General features: G+C 41.1%; 1 protein-coding gene across 2 annotated transcripts in view; it reads right to left on the bottom strand.

Moving 5' to 3' along the window:
* The window catches only part of INTS1 (integrator complex subunit 1), a 190,185-nt gene that overhangs the window by 14,973 nt on the left and 153,357 nt on the right, over positions 1-21,855 (bottom strand). For both annotated transcript variants that reach the window (XM_053694669.1, XM_053694668.1), the window contains 4 exons: positions 18,702-18,829; positions 16,742-16,934; positions 7,698-7,825; positions 4,056-4,168 (listed from right to left, as the gene is read on the bottom strand). In XM_053694669.1, coding sequence (XP_053550644.1) covers positions 4,056-4,168; positions 7,698-7,825; positions 16,742-16,934; positions 18,702-18,829 — 562 coding nt within the window. The remainder of the gene's footprint in view (positions 1-4,055; positions 4,169-7,697; positions 7,826-16,741; positions 16,935-18,701; positions 18,830-21,855) is intronic.

Here is a 21,855-nt window from a genome sequence, read left to right as displayed (position 1 = left end):
CTGCATAACAGATCCTGCGAGGCCATGCAGGAGCTACTAGAATAACCAACGCTCTCTCCTGTTTGATAAGAGCAATTACTAGTGGAAGGAGAGCAAACGGAGGAAACAGATATGCCAGACTGAAATCCCAAGGAACCGCCAGAGCATCTATTATGGCGGCCTGCGGATCCCTTGACCCGTACCTGGGAAGCTTGGCGTTCTACCGAGACGCCATCAGATCCAACTTCGGCATCCCCCATTTGAGGGATAACCTGGAGAACACCTCCAGATGGAGAGCCCACTCCCCGGGATGAAATGTCTGTCTGTTCAGGAAATCCGCTTCCAAGTTGTCCACACCTGGAATGTGGATGGCAGAGAGACAGCAATTGTGAGCTTCCACCCACTGAATAATCCGAGCCACCTCCTTCATGGCTAAGGAACACTGAGTCCCTCCCTGATGGTTGATGTAAGCCACTGAGGTGATATTGTCTGACTGGAACCTAATAAACTGGGCTAAGGACAACTGAGGCCAAGCCATCAGAGCATTGTAAATTGCTCTCAACTCCAATATATTTATGGGGAGAGCAGACTCCTCCCAAGTCCATAGTCAATGCGCCTTTAACGAGTCACAGACTGCTCCCCAATCCAGCAGGCTGGCATCCGTGGTTACAATCACCCAGGAAAGTCTCTGGAAGCAGGTGCCCTGAGACAGATGCTTCTGAGAGAGCCACCACTGGAGAGAGAGTCACTTGTCGACTGATCTAGATCTATTCTCTGAGACAGATCCGAATGGTCCACGTTCCACTGACTAAGCATGCATAACTGCAGAGAGCTCTCAAATGGAGTCGAGCAAAGGGAATGATGTCCATGGAAGCGACCATCATACCAATTACCTCCATAGATTGAGCCACTGATGGCCGAATAGTAGACTGCAGAGAGGCAAGAGAAGAGAATTTTGGATTTTCTTACCTCCGTCAGAAACATCTTCATAGATAGAGAAAACCACCCTTGTAGCTGGAAGAAGGGAACTCTTTTCCAGATTAACTTTCCATCCGTGGGAACAAAGAAAAGATAACAAGGTCTCTGTATGAGAGTTTGCTTATTGAAAAGATGGCGCCTGAACCAGTATGTTGTCCAGGTATGGCGCCACTGCAATTCCCCAAGACCTTATCACTGCATAGAGAGCCCCCAGAACCTTTGAGAAAATTCTGGGAGTTGTGGCAAGGCCAAAAGGAAGAGCCACAAACTGAAAATGTTTGGCTAGAAAGGCGAATCTCAGGAACTTGTGATGATCCCTGTGAATGGGAACATGAAGATACGCATCCTTCAGGTCTATGGTCGTCATGAACTGACCCTCTTGTACCAAGGGAAGAATGGACCGAATGGTCTCCATTTTGAAGGACTTGTTTAGACCCTTTAGGTCTAGAATAAGGCAAAAAGTCCCCCCTTTTTTGGGAACCACAAACAGATTTGAATAGAATCCCAGTCCCTGCTCTCTTACAGGAACAGGAAATATCACCCCCAGGGAAGAAGGGTCCCAACCGCAATTCAAGAATGCTTCTCTTTTTATCTGGTTTGCAGATAATCTTGAGATGAGAAACCTGCACCTGGGAGGAAAAGTTTTGAATTCTATTTTGTAACCTAATGCTTGATAAAACAGAGAAGGTCTGCCCCCCACTTGATCCGGTCCCGGCCCGGGGGCAAACCCTTCATGCTGATTTAGACTAAGCTGCGGATTTCTTAGATTGCTTCCCCTTGTTCCAAGATTGATTGGGCTTCCAAGAAGATTTGGATTGTTCCTGCTTGGAAGAGGGAGAGGAAGGCTTTCCTTTGAAGTTACGAAAGGAATGAAAATTAATTTGACATCCTTTAGGTCTATTCTTCTTGTCTTGTGGTAGAAAAGACCCTTTCTCACCAGTATTGTCAGAGATTATTTCTGCCAGACCAGGCCCAAACAAGGTCTTACCCTTGTAAGGAAGTGCAAGAAGCTTGGACTTAGAAGCAACATCCGCTGACCATGATTTTAGCTACAACACCCTGTGAGCTGGCACAGCGATTACAGATATCTTGGCTCCCAGTTTAATAACTTGCATGGTAGCATCAGAAATAAAGGAGTTGGCTAGCTTGAGAGCCTTAATCCTATCTTGGATCTCTTCCAAGGGAGTCTCTACATGAAGAGATTCAGACTAGGAATCGTACGAATAAGATGCCGCACTAAACACAGTGGCAATACAAACTGCAGGTTGCCATTGGAGACCATGATGAACATACATCTTCTTCAAATAAGCCTCCAGCTTTTTGTCCATTGGGTCCTTAAAAGAGCAGCTATCCTCTATAGGAATAGTAGTTCTCTTAGCCAGAGTAGAAATGGCCCCTTTTATTTTCGGTACCGTACTCCATGAATTTTTAATGGAGTCAGCGACAGCAAACATATTTTTAGAAACAGGAGACGGGGAAAACGGTATCCCTGGCTTCTCCTATTCCTTTTTTATACTTTATGACTGAAAGTCCCCTTTATTTACTGAACTGGTAAATCCTAGCATTTCCTACCATCACTTTAACTTGAAATTTGCCAGAAAATATTCTATTGCTCATTTCAAATTTAAAGTGCTATTGCATTGTCTTTTTATTGTGCATTTGTCAGTTATTCAATTCTATTGTATCTAGTGGTTCTTTAAAGGGACATTATACACTAGATTTTTCTTTGCATAAATGTTTTGTAGATTATCCATTTATACAGCCCATCTGTGTGTGTTTTTGTAAAAATGTATAGTTTTGCTTATTTTTAAATAACATTATGCTGATTTTCAGGCTCGTGACCAAGCCCCAAAGTATTGGATGTATACTGATGTATGCAGACATCAGACTGCTTCTGTTTATATAATGGGTCTTTTCATATGCAGGGGAGGAAGGGAGGTTCTGCTATCAGCCCCTTTCAGTGGGTGTCCCAGGATTATCTAATTAACAGTGTTAAATTTGGAGCTTCTAAGTAAGTTTTAAAAAAGGTTTTATACTGGGCTTTTAGATCAGGGTATCTGTGCATATTGTTCTTTATAGTAGTGTCTATGACATGAAGTTAAATGAAAATTGATGTATATTGGCCCTTTAAAATGCAATTTATTTTAGTTAAAGGGGCAGTAAAGTTAACACACATTCCACAATTATCAAAGTAAGCGATAGAGGTTCTAGTAGAACCATTCTAGTGAAAAGAGAAAAACAAAGCCCTTGCTAAAAATTAAAAAGATCTGTAATAGGGAATCTAGAACAAATCTAGTGTAAAGAGAGAAAAGAAAAAAAAAACCTGTTGCCAAAATCAATGATAGGGGTGTGAAGAGAAAAACAAACTACACTTTCATGAGTCAGAGCATGCAATTTAAAACAACTTTCTAATTTCTAATTTGATTCATTCTCCTGTTTTCCTTCATTGAAAAGCATTCCTAGGTATGCTCAGGAGTAGCTAATTGCTGATTGGTACCTGCACATATATATACTTTTTGTTATTGGCTCATGGGCTAGCTCTCACAGTAGTACATTGTTGCCTCTAAAGCTACTCTTCAACAATGGATACCAAGAGAACAAAGCAAATTTGATAATAGAAATACATTTGAAAGTTGTTTAAAATTGTATGAGCTGTCTGAATCCCTAAAGAAAAACATTGAGTTTCATGTCCTTTTAGCAACAGATAGTACTGCAGGATTCACAACAGCAGGAGAGCACAAGTCTGCTAACAGCTAGCTCACTTTAGAAACTTATTAAAGGACCATTATAGCAATAAAATGCTCTAATGTTTTCACTAGTGATGCTACAAATCTTTGTGTTTAACCCTTGCAAAGCGATTACACACACAAAGTACTGCTATGAACCCGCAAAGAGCTGTTGGTCCGGAGCAGAATCTGTCACTGATACAGCAGCGCTAGTCGCACAACCCAGCTCTATAACTAGTGTTGCTGATTAGATCAGTGGCAGTTTCTGCTTGGGATCTGTATGTGTAACCCTTTGCGGTGGTTAAACACATAGCTCAGCAGTTTCACTAGTGATACAATGAAATGCAAGCAGGACAGACTCCTGTAACTGACCTTCTTTTTCCTCCTCGGAGCTCTTGTCTAAAGTCCCTGTTCTGCTGGGTAGGCTCAGACCCGCAAGAAGAGACTTCAGCATAGTCAGATCACTGTTGTCTGATGACAAGCCGCTGTAAAGAGATAACAGCCGTTAAAGGAGCACTAAATACAGTATAATTCCATAATTAAAACGCACATAATAAAAAGACAAAGCAATAACACTTACTCTGAATTTCAAATAAGCATATTTTTTTCCTGACAAATTTATTCCCCCCCCCCATTTGCCAACCCCCAGTATCATGTGACGGCCATCAGCCAATCACAGACTAGTATATGCATACCGTATAAACTAGTGCACATGCTCAGTAGGAGCTGGTGCCTTAAAAAGTGTGTATATAAAAAGATTGTACCAAATGTCATAATATAAGTTAACTGGAAAGTCTCTTAAAATTGCATGCTCTATCTAAATCATGAAAGTTAAATTTTGACTTTAGTGTCCCTTTAATGTGGGTGACACTAAAAATCTTAAAGGGATATTCAACTGTAAATACATAGTAGCATAATGATGTATTCTCAAAGCAAAGATCAGCCTGAGAATAATATAATATAATAGATTAATTTAATAATTACAATTATTTTAGTTACTTAAATATTGAAAGGAATAGGTTTAAAGGTTTAGTTTATAAGTAGTGGGCACCGCTATGTTTGAACTAGCTTTCTATTTATCTCAGTCTTCTGCTGAGAACAATTAGGGACAGATATAAATTGACAATAACATTTGTACAAACAAGGCTGTGTGAAAACTCTGTCAGATAATCTTATGTTCCACACAGCCTTGTTTGGATAGTCTCTTTAAGTGCCTGTTTTATATCTGTCTCTAATTGTTCTTATCAGGAGAGTGAGAAAATGGGAAAGCTTAAGTTGGGCAGTGCCCATTACTTTACAGAAACTCATACTGTTTAATATCACTTAAAAGGGACAGTCTAGTTGTTTAAAAATATAGATATTGCCTTTACTACCAATTCCCCAGCTTTGCATAACGAACATTTATATTTATATATATTTTAACCTCTAACTCTCTGTTTCTAAGCCCCTGCAGGCTGCCTCTTTTCTCAGTGCATTTTATTAGCTTTTCACAGTCAAACAGTGCTAGTTCATGCGTGCAATGCAGATAACATTGTGCTCACTCTGGTGGAGATATGCAGGAACCAGCACTCATTGGTGAAAATGTAAGTTTGTAAATAGCACTAAGATAAGGGGGTGCTCTGTAATCTTTTCCGACCGCATTACATTTTCCTACCTACGGTCACGCCTACAATTAACTTGTAAAGACAGTTGTGCACGCATGCGCTCACTGCCACAGTCGGAAAATATTAAAAAACACGCCTACAATAGACTTGCAAATTACACTAAAGAGCACGCAAGTGCTCACTGCCGCAGTCCACAATTTTGGCACTAGCTGGGGACATCTAAATACCAGTGCCAAAAAAAGGCTTAATACTTAATATTATTGTACGGATTTGTTTGATGATTAAATGAGTGAACGTTTTGCATTATATACATTTATTAACAGACATAATATAAATTGTTACAAACATTTCCTATTAAGAAAGGGAATGTTTGTAACCATTTATATTATTGTCTGTTTTAATGAAAAACGTTCACTCATTTAATCAAAACAAATCCGTACAATAATATTGACTATTAAGCCTTTTTTGGCACTGGTATTTAGATGTCCCCAGCTAGTACCATAATTGTGGATGTACCGGTTCTGCGGCAGTGAGCGTATGCGTGCTCTTTAGTGTAATTTGCAAGTTTATTGTAGACGTGTTCTTTAATATTTTCTGACTGAGGCAGTGAGCGAATGGGTGCACAACTGTCTTTACAAGTTAATTATAGGTGTGGCAGTAGGTAGGAAAAATGTATATACTAAAAGTGTGCGCAAGAAAAAGCCCTGTAAGAGGGAGAAACGCGTTGATGATAAGCCACAGCTATCCTGTACTTTATACTACGCCTATAAGGACACTAATACTATACTGAGAAGTACAAGGTTTTAAGCTAAATCTACTGTGCTGTATGCAATTCTACGGAGAGCACTAAGACTACACTGGGAAGGACACGGTCTCAAGCCAAGCCTGTTCCGAGATTGTGCATCAAAAGCCCGAGGACTGCAAGAGGTCTTGAAAGAGAGATTCAGCTGCAAGTCTACATAAAGCTATAAGTCTAACCCTGCGTGCTGATTTGCACTAAGAGCGGGGATTCTTTACTTCATTCATCTACATTATAGCGGCCGCTATACTCCGTTTGTCAGCGATCCTGGCCAATAGGATCTTCTCTTGCAGACAACACCCCTGACCGGTGACGTCACAGGACACGCATACGCCTCACGGAGGTGTTTTCGAACTAACAGACTGAACTTTAGAAGGTAATACGTATGAATCTTACCTGGGACTGATCCTTTGATGTGATCTTTTATTTTTGAGGGCCCATACATTCTATCTGAATAATACAGATATTTATTCTACCATATTGGCAACAGCAGTCATTTGGGTTTATGCTTTTATCCACTCTTGTGTTTTTATTGTATCGGAGACGTCCGATTTTTAATATCTTTACATTTATGTATTCTATTTTTACAATTTTTGTACTCTATCTAATTGTTTGATTAAATCATTTTGCATAGCCAGTTATATATTTACCATTGTGATTTACTACCGCACCTTTAGCTTCTTTTAGCGCTTCTCAATATACTTTGTTCTTTGAGTAGGTAGGAAAACCTAACGCGGTCGGAAAACATTACAGAACAGGGACAGTCTGCAGAGGTTTAGACACAAGTTAATCACAGAGGTATAAAGTATATTAATATAACAGTGTTGGTTGTGCAAAACTGGGGAATGGGTAATAAAGGGATCATCTATCTTTTTATACAATAACATTTTTGAAGTAGACTGTCCCTTTAGGTTTATCACCCATGTTTTGAATTCCTATCTAAAATTGTCAGTCAGTAACTACAGAAGCCACTACAATGCCTAAGGGACATAATCCATGTGAACGTTTCTCAATGTTGTGTAATCACCAGTACAGGATACGTTTCTATCAGTTGTAAGGGACAGCCTACTCCAGAATTGTTATTGTTGAAAAAGATAGATAATCCCTTTATTACCCATTCTCCAGTTTTGCATAACCAACACTGTTATTTTAATATACTTTTTACTTCTGTGATTATTACCTTGTTTCTAAGCCTCTGCAGACTGCCCCCTTATTTAAGTTCTTTTGACAGACTTGCATTTTAGACAATCAGTGCCCTCTCATAATTAACTCCATGGGAGTGAGCACAATGTTATCTATATGGCTCACATAAATTAGCAGTGTCTAGCTGTAGAAAACTGTCAAATGCACTGAGATACGAGGCGGCCTTAGAAATTAGCATATGAGCCTACCTAGGTTTCACTTCCAACAAAGAATACCAAGAAAACAAAGCAAAAATGATGATAAAAGTCAATTGGAAAGTTGGTTAAAATCATATGCCCTATCTGAATCACAAAAGTTTAATTTTGACTAGACTGTCCCTTTAAAAAATCTTTAACACAGCAGCACTGTTTTACAAGAAGAAACAAGATGCAATGAACACAAAAGCTTTATATTATTTAAGCCACTTACTGAAGAGGGTCCGAATGCTTCTGCAGAAAGGCCACAGCTGCTTGTGCATCGCATGTGATGTATTTGTGAATAAACTGCACAAATTTACTGATGAAGCCAGCAAGCTGCCGGGAGTATTTCCTATAATTCTAAACAACAACAAAAAGTGTTCAACACAGAAGCAAAATTCCTATGTTACAAGAAAAGAGACTAAAACATTACTGGTCTCCTTAAAAAACAGAATTTATGTTTACCTGATAAATTACTTTCTCCAACGGTGTGTCCGGTCCACGGCGTCATCCTTACTTGTGGGATATTCTCTTCCCCAACAGGAAATGGCAAAGAGCCCAGCAAAGCTGGTCACATGATCCCTCCTAGGCTCCGCCTACCCCAGTCATTCGACCGACGTAAAGGAGGAATATTTGCATAGGAGAAACCATATGATACCGTGGTGACTGTAGTTAAAGAAAATAAATTATCAGACCTGATTAAAAAACCAGGGCGGGCCGTGGACCGGACACACCGTTGGAGAAAGTAATTTATCAGGTAAACATAAATTCTGTTTTCTCCAACATAGGTGTGTCCGGTCCACGGCGTCATCCTTACTTGTGGGAACCAATACCAAAGCTTTAGGACACGGATGAAGGGAGGGAGCAAATCAGGTCACCTAAATGGAAGGCACCACGGTTTGCAAAACCTTTCTCCCAAAAATAGCCTCAGAAGAAGCAAAAGTATCAAACTTGTAAAATTTGGTAAAAGTGTGCAGTGAAGACCAAGTCGCTGCCCTACATATCTGATCAACAGAAGCCTCGTTCTTGAAGGCCCATGTGGAAGCCACAGCCCTAGTGGAATGAGCTGTGATTCTTTCAGGAGGCTGCCGTCCGGCAGTCTCATAAGCCAATCTGATGATGCTTTTAATCCAAAAAGAGAGAGAGGTAGAAGTTGCTTTTTGACCTCTCCTTTTACCAGAATAAACAACAAACAAGGAAGATGTTTGTCTAAAATCCTTTGTAGCATCTAAATAGAATTTTAGAGCGCGAACAACATCCAAATTGTGCAACAAACGTTCCTTCTTTGAAACTGGTCGGACACAAAGAAGGCACGACTATCTCCTGGTTAATGTTTTTGTTAGAAACAACTTTCGGAAGAAAACCAGGTTTAGTACGCAAAACCACCTTATCTGCATGGAAAACCAGATAAGGAGGAGAACACTGCAGAGCAGATAATTCTGAAACTCTTCTAGCAGAAGAAATTGCAACCAAAAACAAAACTTTCCAAGATAATAACTTAATATCAACGGAATGCAAGGGTTCAAACGGAACCCCCTGAAGAACTGAAAGAACTAAGTTGAGACTCCAAGGAGGAGTCAAAGGTTTGTAAACAGGCTTGATTCTAACCAGAGCCTGAACAAAGGCTTGAACATCTGGCACAGCTGCCAGCTTTTTGTGAAGTAACACAGACAAGGCAGAAATCTGTCCCTTCAAGGAACTTGCCGATAATCCTTTCTCCAATCCTTCTTGAAGAAAGGATAGAATCTTAGGAATCTTTACCTTGTTCCAAGGGAATCCTTTAGATTCACACCAACAGATATATTTTTTCCATATTTTGTGGTAAATTTTTCTAGTTACAGGCTTTCTGGCCTGAACAAGAGTATCAATAACAGAATCTGAGAACCCTCGTTTTGATAAGATCAAGCGTTCAATCTCCAAGCAGTCAGCTGGAGTGAGACCAGATTCGGATGTTCGAACGGACCTTGAACAAGAAGGTCTCGTCTCAAAGGTAGCTTCCATGGTGGAGCCGATGACATATTCACCAGATCTGCATACCAAGTCCTGCGTGGCCACGCAGGAGCTATCAAGATCACCGACGCCCTCTCCTGATTGATCCTGGCTACCAGCCTGGGGAGGAGAGGAAACGGCGGGAATACATAAGCTAGTTTGAAGGTCCAAGGTGCTACTAGTGCATCTACTAGAGTCGCCTTGGGATCCCTGGATCTGGACCCGTAGCAAGGAACCTTGAAGTTCTGACGAGAGGCCATCAGATCCATGTCTGGAATGCCCCACAATTGAGTAATTTGGGCAAAGATTTCCGGATGGAGTTCCCACTCCCCCGGATGTAATGTCTGACGACTCAGAAAATCCGCTTCCCAATTTTCCACTCCTGGAATGTGGATTGCAGACAGGTGGCAGGAGTGAGTCTCCGCCCATTGAATGATTTTGGTCACTTCTTCCATCGCCAGGGAACTCCTTGTTCCCCCCTGATGGTTGATGTACGCAACAGTCGTCATGTTGTCTGATTGAAACCGTATGAACTTGGCCTTTGCTAGCTGAGGCCAAGCCTTGAGAGCATTGAATATCGCTCTCAGTTCCAGAATATTTATCGGTAGAAGAGATTCTTCCCGAGACCAAAGACCCTGAGCTTTCAGGGGTCCCCAGACCGCGCCCCAGCCCATCAGACTGGCGTCGGTCGTGACAATGACCCACTCTGGTCTGCGGAAGGTCATCCCTTGTGACAGGTTGTCCAGGGACAGCCACCAACGGAGTGAGTCTCTGGTCCTCTGATTTACTTGAATCGTCGGAGACAAGTCTGTATAGTCCCCATTCCACTGACTGAGCATGCACAGTTGTAATGGTCTTAGATGAATGCGCGCAAAAGGAACTATGTCCATTGCCGCTACCATCAAACCTATTACTTCCATGCATTGCGCTATGGAAGGAAGAGGAACGGAATGAAGTGTTTGACAAGAGTTTAGAAGTTTTGTTTTTCTGGCCTCTGTCAGAAAAATCCTCATTTCTAAGGAGTCTATTATTGTTCCCAAGAAGGGAACCCTTGTTGACGGAGATAGAGAACTCTTTTCTACGTTCACTTTCCATCCGTGAGATCTGAGAAAGGCCAGGACTATGTCCGTGTGAGCCTTTGCTTGAGGAAGGGACGACGCTTGAATCAGAATGTCGTCCAAGTAAGGTACTACTGCAATGCCCCTTGGTCTTAGTACCGCTAGAAGGGACCCTAGTACCTTTGTGAAAATCCTTGGAGCAGTGGCTAATCCGAAAGGAAGTGCCACGAACTGGTAATGCTTGTCCAGGAATGCGAACCTTAGGAACCGATGATGTTCCTTGTGGATAGGAATATGTAGATACGCATCCTTTAAATCCACCGTGGTCATGAATTGACCTTCCTGGATGGAAGGAAGAATTGTTCGAATAGTTTCCATTTTGAACGATGGAACCTTGAGAAACTTGTTTAGGATCTTGAGATCCAAGATTGGTCTGAACGTTCCCTCTTTTTTGGGAACTACGAACAGATTGGAGTAGAACCCCATCCCTTGTTCTCCTAATGGAACAGGATGAATCACTCCCATTTTTAACAGGTCTTCTACACAATGTAAGAATGCCTGTCTCTTTATGTGGTCTGAAGACAATTGAGACCTGTGGAACCTCCCCCTTGGGGGAGGCCCCTTGAATTCCAGAAGATAACCTTGGGAGACTATTTCTAGTGCCCAAGGATCCAGAACATCTCTTGCCCAAGCCTGAGCGAAGAGAGAGAGTCTGCCCCCCACCAGATCCGGTCCCGGATCGGGGGCCAACATTTCATGCTGTCTTGGTAGCAGTGGCAGGCTTCTTGGCCTGCTTTCCCTTGTTCCAGCCTTGCATTGGTCTCCAGGCTGGTTTGGCTTGAGAAGTATTACCCTCTTGCTTAGAGGACGTAGCACTTGGGGCTGGTCCGTTTCTACGAAAGGGACGAAAATTAGGTTTATTTTTGGCCTTGAAAGACCTATCCTGAGGAAGGGCGTGGCCCTTACCCCCAGTGATATCAGAGATAATCTCTTTCAAGTCAGGGCCAAACAGCGTTTTCCCCTTGAAAGGAATGTTAAGCAATTTGTTCTTGGAAGACGCATCCGCTGACCAAGATTTCAACCAAAGCGCTCTGCGCGCCACAATAGCAAACCCAGAATTTTTCGCCGCTAACCTAGCCAATTGCAAAGTGGCGTCTAGGGTGAAAGAATTAGCCAATTTGAGAGCACGGATTCTGTCCATAATCTCTTCATAAGGAGGAGAATCACTATCGATCGCCTTTTCTAGCTCATCGAACCAGAAACACGCGGCTGTAGTGACAGGGACAATGCATGAAATTGGTTGTAGAAGGTAACCTTGCTGAACAAACATTTTTTTAAGCAAACCTTCTAATTTTTTATCCATAGGATCTTTGAAAGCACAACTATCTTCTATGGGTATAGTGGTGCGTTTGTTTAAAGTAGAAACCGCCCCCTCGACCTTGGGGACTGTCTGCCATAAGTCCTTTCTGGGGTCGACCATGGGAAACAATTTTTTAAATATGGGGGGAGGGACGAAAGGTATACCGGGCCTTTCCCATTCTTTATTTACAATGTCCGCCACCCGCTTGGGTATAGGAAAAGCTTCTGGGGGCCCCGGGACCTCTAGGAACTTGTCCATTTTACATAGTTTCTCTGGGATGATCAAATTCTCACAATCATCCAGAGTGGATAACACCTCCTTAAGCAGAGCGCGGAGATGTTCCAACTTAAATTTAAATGTAATCACATCGGGTTCAGCTTGTTGAGAAATTTTTCCTGAATCTGAAATTTCTCCCTCAGACAAAACCTCCCTGGCCCCCTCAGACTGGTGTAGGGGCATATCAGAACCATTATCCTCAGCGTCCTCATGCTCTTCAGTATCTAAAACAGAGCAGTCGCGCTTACGCTGATAAGTGGGCATTTTGGCTAAAATGTTTTTGATAGAATTATCCATTACAGCCGTTAATTGTTGCATAGTAAGGAGTATTGGCGCGCTAGATGTACTAGGGGCCTCCTGAGTGGGCAAGACTGGTGTAGACGAAGGAGGGAATGATGCAGTACCATGCTTACTCCCCTCACTTGAGGAATCATCTTGGGCATCATTTTCAGTGTCACATAAATCACATCTATTTAAATGAGAAGGAACCTTGGCTTCCCCACATTCAGAACACAGTCTATCTGGTAGTTCAGACATGTTAAACAGGCATAAACTTGATAACAAAGTACAAAAAACGTTTTAAAATAAAACCGTTACTGTCACTTTAAATTTTAAACTGAACACACTTTATTACTGCAATTGCGAAAAAGTATGAAGGAATTGTTCAAAATTCACCAAAATTTCACCACAGTGTCTTAAAGCCTTAAAAGTATTGCACACCAAATTTGGAAGCTTTAACCCTTAAAATAACGGAACCGGAGCCGTTTTTATCTTTAACCCCTTTACAGTCCCTGGTATCTGCTTTGCTGAGACCCAACCAAGCCCAAAGGGGAATACGATACCAAATGACGCCTTCAGAAAGTCTTTTTTATGTATCAGAGCTCCTCACACATGCGACTGCATGTCATGCTTCTCAAAAACAAGTGCGCAATACCGGCGCGAAAATGAGGCTCTGCCTATGATTAGGGAAAGCCCCTAGAGAATAAGGTGTCTAAAACAGTGCCTGCCGATATTATTTTACAAAAATACCCATATTAAATGATTCCTCAAGGCTAAATATGTTATATATGAATCGATTTAGCCCAGAAAATGTCTACAGTCTTAACAAGCCCTTGTGAAGCCCTTATTTACTCTGTAATAAAAATGGCTTACCGGATCCCATAGGGAAAATGACAGCTTCCAGCATTACATCGTCTTGTTAGAATGTGTCATACCTCAAGCAGCAAAAGTCTGCTCACTGTTCCCCCAACTGAAGTTAATTCCTCTCAACAGTCCTGTGTGGAACAGCCATCGATTTTAGTAACGGTTGCTAAAATCATTTTCCTCTTACAAACAGAAATCTTCATCTCTTTTCTGTTTCAGAGTAAATAGTACATACCAGCACTATTTTAAAATAACAAACTCTTGATTGAATAATAAAAACTACAGTTAAACACTAAAAAACTCTAAGCCATCTCCGTGGAGATGTTGCCTGTACAACGGCAAAGAGAATGACTGGGGTAGGCGGAGCCTAGGAGGGATCATGTGACCAGCTTTGCTGGGCTCTTTGCCATTTCCTGTTGGGGAAGAGAATATCCCACAAGTAAGGATGACGCCGTGGACCGGACACACCTATGTTGGAGAAACAGAATTTATGCTTACCTGATAAATTACTTTCTCCAACGGTGTGTCCGGTCCACGGCGTCATCCTTACTTGTGGGAATATCTCTTCCCCAACAGGAAATGGCAAAGAGTCCCAGCAAAGCTGGCCATATAGTCCCTCCTGGGCTCCGCCCACCCCAGTCATTCGACCGACGGACAGGAGGAAAAATATAGGAGAAACCATATGGTACCGTGGTGACTGTAGTTAGAGAAAATAATTCATCAGACCTGATTAAAAAACCAGGGCGGGCCGTGGACCGGACACACCGTTGGAGAAAGTAATTTATCAGGTAAGCATAAATTCTGTTTTCTCCAACATTGGTGTGTCCGGTCCACGGCGTCATCCTTACTTGTGGGAACCAATACCAAAGCTTTAGGACACGGATGAAGGGAGGGAGCAAATCAGGTTACCTAAACGGAAGGCACCACGGCTTGCAAAACCTTTCTCCCAAAAATAGCCTCCGAAGAAGCAAAAGTATCAAATTTGTAAAATTTGGCAAAAGTGTGCAGTGAAGACCAAGTCGCTGCCTTACATATCTGGTCAACAGAAGCCTCGTTCTTGAAGGCCCATGTGGAAGCCACAGCCCTAGTGGAGTGAGCTGTGATTCTTTCAGGAGGCTGCCGTCCGGCAGTCTCATAAGCCAATCGGATGATGCTTTTAAGCCAAAAGGAAAGAGAGGTAGAAGTCGCTTTTTGACCTCTCCTTTTACCAGAATAGACAACAAACAAAGAAGATGTTTGTCTGAAATCTTTTGTAGCCTCTAAATAGAATTTTAGAGCACAGACTACGTCCAAATTGTGTAACAAACGTTCCTTCTTTGAAACTGGATTCGGACATAAAGAAGGTACAACTATCTCCTGGTTAATATTCTTGTTAGAAACAACCTTTGGAAGAAAACCAGGCTTAGTACGCAAAACCACCTTATCTGCATGGAACACCATATAGGGCGGAGAACACTGCAGAGCAAATAACTCTGAAACTCTTCTAGCAGAAGAAATAGTAACCAAAAACAAAACTTTCCAAGATAGTAACTTAATATCTATGGAATGTAAAGGTTCAAACGGAACCCCTTGAAGAACTGAAAGAACTAGATTTAGACTCCAGGGAGGAGTCAAAGGTCTGTAAACAGGCTTGATCCTAACCAGAGCCTGAACAAATGCTTGAACATCTGGCACAGCTGCCAGTCTTTTGTGTAGTAAGACAGATAAAGCAGAGATCTGTCCCTTTAGAGAACTTGCAGATAATCCTTTCTCCAAACCTTCTTGTAGAAAGGAGAGAATCTTAGGAATCTTTATCTTATTCCATGGGAATCCTTTGGATTCACACCAACAGATATATCTTTTCCATATTTTATGGTAAATCTTTCTAGTTACCGGTTTTCTGGCCTGAACCAGAGTATCTATCACAGAATCTGAAAACCCACGCTTTGATAGAATCAAGCGTTCAATCTCCAAGCCGTCAGCTGGAGGGAGACCAGATTTGGATGTTCGAATGGACCCTGAACAAGAAGGTCCTGTCTCAAAGGTAGCTTCCATGGTGGAACCGATGACATATTCACCAGGTCTGCATACCAAGTCCTGCGTGGCCACGCAGGAGCTATCAAGATCACCGAGGCCCTCTCCTGTTTGATCCTGGCTACCAGCCTGGGAATGAGAGGAAACGGTGGAAATACATAAGCTAGGTTGAAGGTCCAAGGTGCTACTAGTGCATCTACTAGAGTCGCCTTGGGATCCCTGGATCTGGACCCGTAGCAAGGAACCTTGAAGTTCTGACGAGACGCCATCAGATCCATGTCTGGAATGCCCCATAATTGAGTTAGTTGGGCAAAGATCTCCGGGTGGAGTTCCCACTCCCCCGGATGGAATGTCTGACGACTCAGATAATCCGCTTCCCAGTTTTCCACACCTGGGATGTGGATCGCAGATAGGTGGCAGGAGTGACCCTCCGCCCATTGAATTATTTTGGTCACTTCTTTCATCGCCAGGAAACTCCTTGTTCCCCCCTGATGATTGATATACGCAACGGTCATCATGTTGTCTGATTGGAATCTTATGAATCTGGCCTTTGCTAGCTGAGGCCAAGCCCTGAGAGCATTGAAGATCGCTCTTAGTTCCAGAATGTTTATCGGGAGATCAAAAAACTCTTAACCATCTCCGTGGAGATGTTGCCTGTGCAACGGCAAAGAGAATGACTGGGGTGGGCGGAGCCTAGGAGGGACTATATGGCCAGCTTTGCTGGGACTCTTTGCCATTTCCTGTTGGGGAAGAGATATTCCCACAAGTAAGGATGACGCCGTGGACCGGACACACCAATGTTGGAGAAATACAAATTTACAACACAATGATAATAGTATTAGAACAGCAATAAAAATATAATGTGCCAAAGCAAACTCATTTTCTATAAAGATATTAAAAACTAAATTAATTTCACGCTCCTTCCTCTAATCATGGGTACCGCCATTTTGGAACCTAGGTTACACTACAGGTATCTGAAGGAGAGTTTACTGCACACGTGCAAACGTCAGCACTGGAATGTAATGGAAGGCAAATTTCAACATGGCGGCATCCATAACTAGAGGGAGGATGAGAATATCCTCAATACTATGGTTCTAAAATGTGAATGATGTCCCTTTAAAGGGACGTTAAACACTAAATTCATTACATGCACCTACCCTCTAATCGCGCTACCGTTTTGGAACCTATGTTACACTGCAGGTATCTGAAGGAGAGTTTACTGCACAAGTGCAAACAGGTCAGCCCTGGAATGTAGTGAAAGTTAGATTTCAACATGGCGGCATCCATGACTTATAATTTGTATTTAGTGTTTAATGTCCCTTTAAACATTCTTTAACTGCTAAGAAAACATTTTATTTGAAGCCTCCCTCCCCCAACAATTTCCTTTAATAATAATTTGCTTTGGTTTCTTTACATGGATAACTATTGCTAAGGTACCTGTAACAGTTGGATGAAGGAGAGGAGGCAATCCCACAAAGCTTCCTGATGCTCACTATGGAACACCTGTGGCTGCAGCAGCTCCAGGATGCCCATGACATGAGTGAAGAATGGTAAATGGTTCTGCTGCCGAAACTCATGGAATTTTAAGTGTACCCTTCCGTGAAGCAAAGCTGCTATCATGGGCAAATGCCTACGGTAATAATGAGACCATGTATTAAATCACCAGAGTACAAGGATGTCCTTGAAAGAGCTGTGTTTGGTCAGTGAAAGATATCTTGTATGTGTCACTAGGCGAGATCTGAATAGCATTGTACTGGTAATACAGGAATGGCTGATACAAGCTGAAGAGTTAAAGTAGTTTCCCCTTGTGAATGTGGTTTAATGACTTGTACATCAGTGTCAGAGTATAAAATATTAGTAGGCTTTATTTTTGTATATTTAACAGCTGGTTTTGGTAGCTGAAACCACAACCTATTCAATTGGGATTAGCTTGCAGAGAGAGCGCAGACAACCTTATTTTTATCTCTTTACACAAGGTCTTACTTGTCTGTATACACAAAGGCCATTACTTAGAGTCCGATTATCTAAACTTCACCGAATCAGACGTGGCTTTTCATGCTGACCCTCACAAGGTCCTCGTGGAATTATCTTAATTACAAAGTGTTGACTGTCCCTTTAAATATGTTGCTTCAGGTACCTACATTAAACAATCATTTTTAAGCAAGCGCATAAGGCAGTTTCGGCTGTATGCAGAAGACGGTGGTCGCTCTTGGACTTTGTTCTTTTTCAGAGCTAGATTTCTTCTTGTAAAGTGAAACACACTAAGATTTGGATTTGCAAACATCATAGTGTGTTTCACTTTCACAAGAATGAATCTGGCTTTGAAAATAAACGAAGGCCGAGAGCGACCACCTTCTTCTGCATACAGCAGCTAATGAAACTGCCAAATGCGCTTGCCTAATCCTTTTAGAGATCTCTATATAAAAACTCCTACCCTGGATGTTAGTAGCTGTGTGAACGAAGGTCTCCTAAATATTTCACCTAGCAACAACATTTACCATCCGTTAAAGGGACATGAAACCCACATTTTTTTATTTTATGACTTAGGTAGAAGATACAATTTTAAACAACTTTCCAGTTGTTTATCAAATTTCCTTCATTCTCTTGGTATAATTTGTTGAAGAAGCAGCAATGCACTACTGGTTTCTAACTGAACACATGGGTGAGCCAATTACAATCGGTATATATATATATATATGCAGCCACCAATCAGCAACTAGAACCTAGGTAGATAAACCCTTCAGCAAATGATAACAAGAGAAGGATGCAAATTAAATTATAAAAGTAAATTGGAAAGTTGTTTAAAATTATATGTTCTGTCTAAATCATGAATATCTAATTATGACTTTACTGTCCCTTTAAGGGGTCGATTTATCAAGCTGCAGCGGATAGGGGTTCACATATGCGCACCTTTCTGCCGCAGCTCGCCTCTGGCGGGCTGAATTCCGCTGCCGGAATTCAGTATTGCACACAACCTAATAGTGCTCTTGTGCAATCCTGCCCCCTGCTCGCGCACAGCCAATCATGCGTGGGCAGAAGCCGTCAAGCTCCCCGGTCGGACAAGACCGGGGAGATTGAAATTCGCCAACTAAGAGGGAAGCAGTGGTCTGATGAAATATGGACTAACCTGCAGTCGTAGGCAGGTGAAGGGGTTAATAAATGGACCCCTAAGTATCCAGAATTACTTGATTATTTATTAACTATATGCTTACAAAATATAAAATGAATAGCTACACAAACTTAGAGATAAAAGTGTGCTAAGGTTCAGTCTTTACACAATCATAATGCTAAACTATTTGGAAGAACAATAGAAAACACAATAACAATATGTAAACACTTCATTACGCTAATAAAATATTTTGTGGTGTTGCGTTACCACCAGATAAACTTTGTATACCTTAGCAACAAGATAGGGTGTGCTACCGCAAGCTTGCGACAAGCCATGTTAGCGTCAGTCATGCGGCTCTCCTTGCAGTCACTGGTATCAGCCAACAGCGTAATAAACCGGTGAATAAGTGCATCCATCTAACAGGGCAGAACAAAACAGTTATGATCATAATAGATATAGAAATTCTGATTAATTAAATTAGCACTATTATACTAGTAATAACACAAAATAAAAAGCCTTGATTCAATTGCAGATAATCTAAAAAATGGCTATTACAAAAAAAACTTGGGGGGGGAGTAATTAGTTTGTACAACCATTTAGTCCAGCTCTTCACAGGGATAGTCAGATCCACAGTGAATCCAGCACAGAAACATAGACATGATTAAGGGCACATAACCTAAACGTAGTCCTTTTTTCTGTACCTGCTCCCGTAATAGCCATGGAATAAAGATTTGAAAGATACAAGTGGTGCGGCTGTTCCTTGATTGTATTTTAACAGGGATAGTCTAATCTTGTACAGAAGTGTTGATTTCAAATATAATTGAAAGCATTTTTAATTAAACTTGAAGAAATTATTCTGTTAAAAATTAAAACTGCTAGGATGGTATTTTCCTATGCTCATGCAACTCTGCAGATAGAGCTGTATGTTACGCGCAAGTACAATCGACTTTTGCAAATGTTCCATGCATGAACTGTAATCGGTTATGCTTGGGAGAGAAACGCGCACACACACAACCACAGTTGGTAGTACCATTAAAGTGAGCAAGATGGTTGCATTAATGCACAGAAACATGCAACGCACCGTGACGTATTTGCTTACAGTTATTCTACGTAAAGAACTGAGAGGCACACAAGCTATAGAATAACATAGGAATTAGGGAGAATGGTGACACTACAGAAGTTAGGCTGTTAATGGATCTAATTCAGTGTACAGAAAACTCCTTCAGGGGCAGGGGCTGCCTGGTTATGATTATTCTGCTATGCAAAAGAACTGAAAAGAAATCATCCGGTAGTAAAAAAAAAAAAAAAAGGTCCAGAGTACCAAAGAACACAGCGTCTTCAAGCAGAAGAAAACAAAAACTAGAGGTTGTGGAAGCTGCGCAGAAAAAAAAATTAAGTTCAGTATTTGCGCTAAGAGCTACATTGTAAAAAAATGAACAAGGAAGAAAAAGAGAGGCGCCAACCATAAAACAGTATTGTTGGAACAATACACCGGTGGCTCACAACAACTCCCCCCGTGATGGATATACTCACAAGCGATGCGGCACACGTTTGGTGCCTAAAACCGCAGGTCGGGACTGTTAGGAGTCGCCCGACAGACACGCCCAGGAGCCGGTACACGTGATCTCCAAAACTCCAATCACAGGCGAGTGGTTCTGTAGAGCTCCGATCACCTGTATGTCACTGAAGGTAATAGTGACTGGTGTTGGGTGGATGAGACGCTGTAGTTCCAATTATAATATATGTAGCAAAAAAGTGATAGAATCACAAGGCAGCAAGGTATATCATAAAAAGGTGATTTATTGTTAAAAACAATAGCAGCAACGCGTTTCTCGGCTGGATGGCCGTTTTATCAGGCTGTGCTTTACAAGACATTATCTCACCTTATATACCTTACATACACCTGTCTTATTGGGCGGTTTCACAGGAAGTTCCTGTCTCCATCGTACTGATTAACTATTTCATGAACAGCTATCATTTCATTGTGAGACAATTATCTAAATCCCAAAGACATAACACTTTTGCCATAAATGACTATCACAAACGTCCATGGAAGGATATACGGGGTACAGTCTAATACCAAACAATGATGATAATAAGTACACTCCTAAATGGAGAACAATGGTCACATCTAAAAATTCATATACTTAAATACATACTCAAAGTACATAATCATATTGGTAACCATGATGATTACTTACAAGAAAAATTCTTAAAAACCTATATATAGAAAATAAAAGAAAATAATTACATCATTAAAAATGTTACATTAAAAATTAGTTAAAAACATTTGATATATTGGAATAATTCGGTTGCACATAGGGTTTGAAATAATGATGAAGTACCTCTAATTTATCTTAATTGATACTATGATGATGTTAAAGTATATATATGATATATAATACTACCAATGGCATATATATAATTAAAATGACAGTGATACACAATAGACAAAAAACAAAATATCACGGATGATCCAGATAAGTGACCAAAATGGAATATCCCTTTAAAGGATTATCCTGTGATAATATCACTAATGGAATACCACAGGAATTATGGGTTCAAAAGCAGGGGAATAAATGCACTATAAATGTTACTGAGGGAGACCCACTGGATACAGAGCTCATTTTAAAAGGCTGCCAGATCTATATTCAGATTTAGACCATTGGGATGAAGGCTCCTCAGTATGTGTATCCAGTAGGTCTCCCACTGTCTAAGTCTGGACAGTCTATTATACAGATGTGATACTGGAATATGTTCTATAGGACAAATACTAAAGCAATCAGTGTTGCCATTATGCGATTGGTTACGGTGTCTGGGGACAGTGATTCCTGTAATTATTTTTCATTTTTCTTACATGCTCTGACCATCTGATACTTAGTCATCTGCAGGTCCTGCCAACGTACTGGACTCCACAAACACAGGACAGCAGATATACTACATATCTGGAGGCACATGAGATATGACCAATTATAGAGAAATCTTTCCCCGTTGAATTTGATTTGAATGTCGTTTGTTGATGTGTGATCTTAACACAGAGTTTGAATCTCCTATCCTTGCATCTATAAGATCCTACAGGTAGATTTCCCACTCGGCGATTATTTAGGATTTTGTGTTTCACTATCTTACTCGGAGCTAACAAGGATTTTAAACTGGGTGCTTTTTTATATACTATTCTTGGTTTATCACTTACTAGATTTCCTAAAATAGGATCTTTTTTTTTTTTTTTATGAATTTTTAGATGTGACCATTGTTCTCCATTTAGGAGTGTACTTATTATCATCATTGTTTGGTATTAGACTGTACCCCCGTATATCCTTCCATGGACGTTTGTAATAGTCATTTATGGCAAAAGTGTTATGTCTTTGGGATTTAGATAATTGTCTCACAATGAAATGATAGCTGTTCATGAAATAGTTAATCAGTACGATAGAGACAGGAA

Source organism: Bombina bombina, chromosome 11 (genome assembly GCF_027579735.1).
Source record: "Bombina bombina isolate aBomBom1 chromosome 11, aBomBom1.pri, whole genome shotgun sequence".
NCBI lineage: Eukaryota > Metazoa > Chordata > Amphibia > Anura > Bombinatoridae > Bombina > Bombina bombina.
The sequence above is the reverse complement of the archived record's forward strand: the minus strand, read 5'-3'. Positions and strand labels throughout refer to the sequence as shown.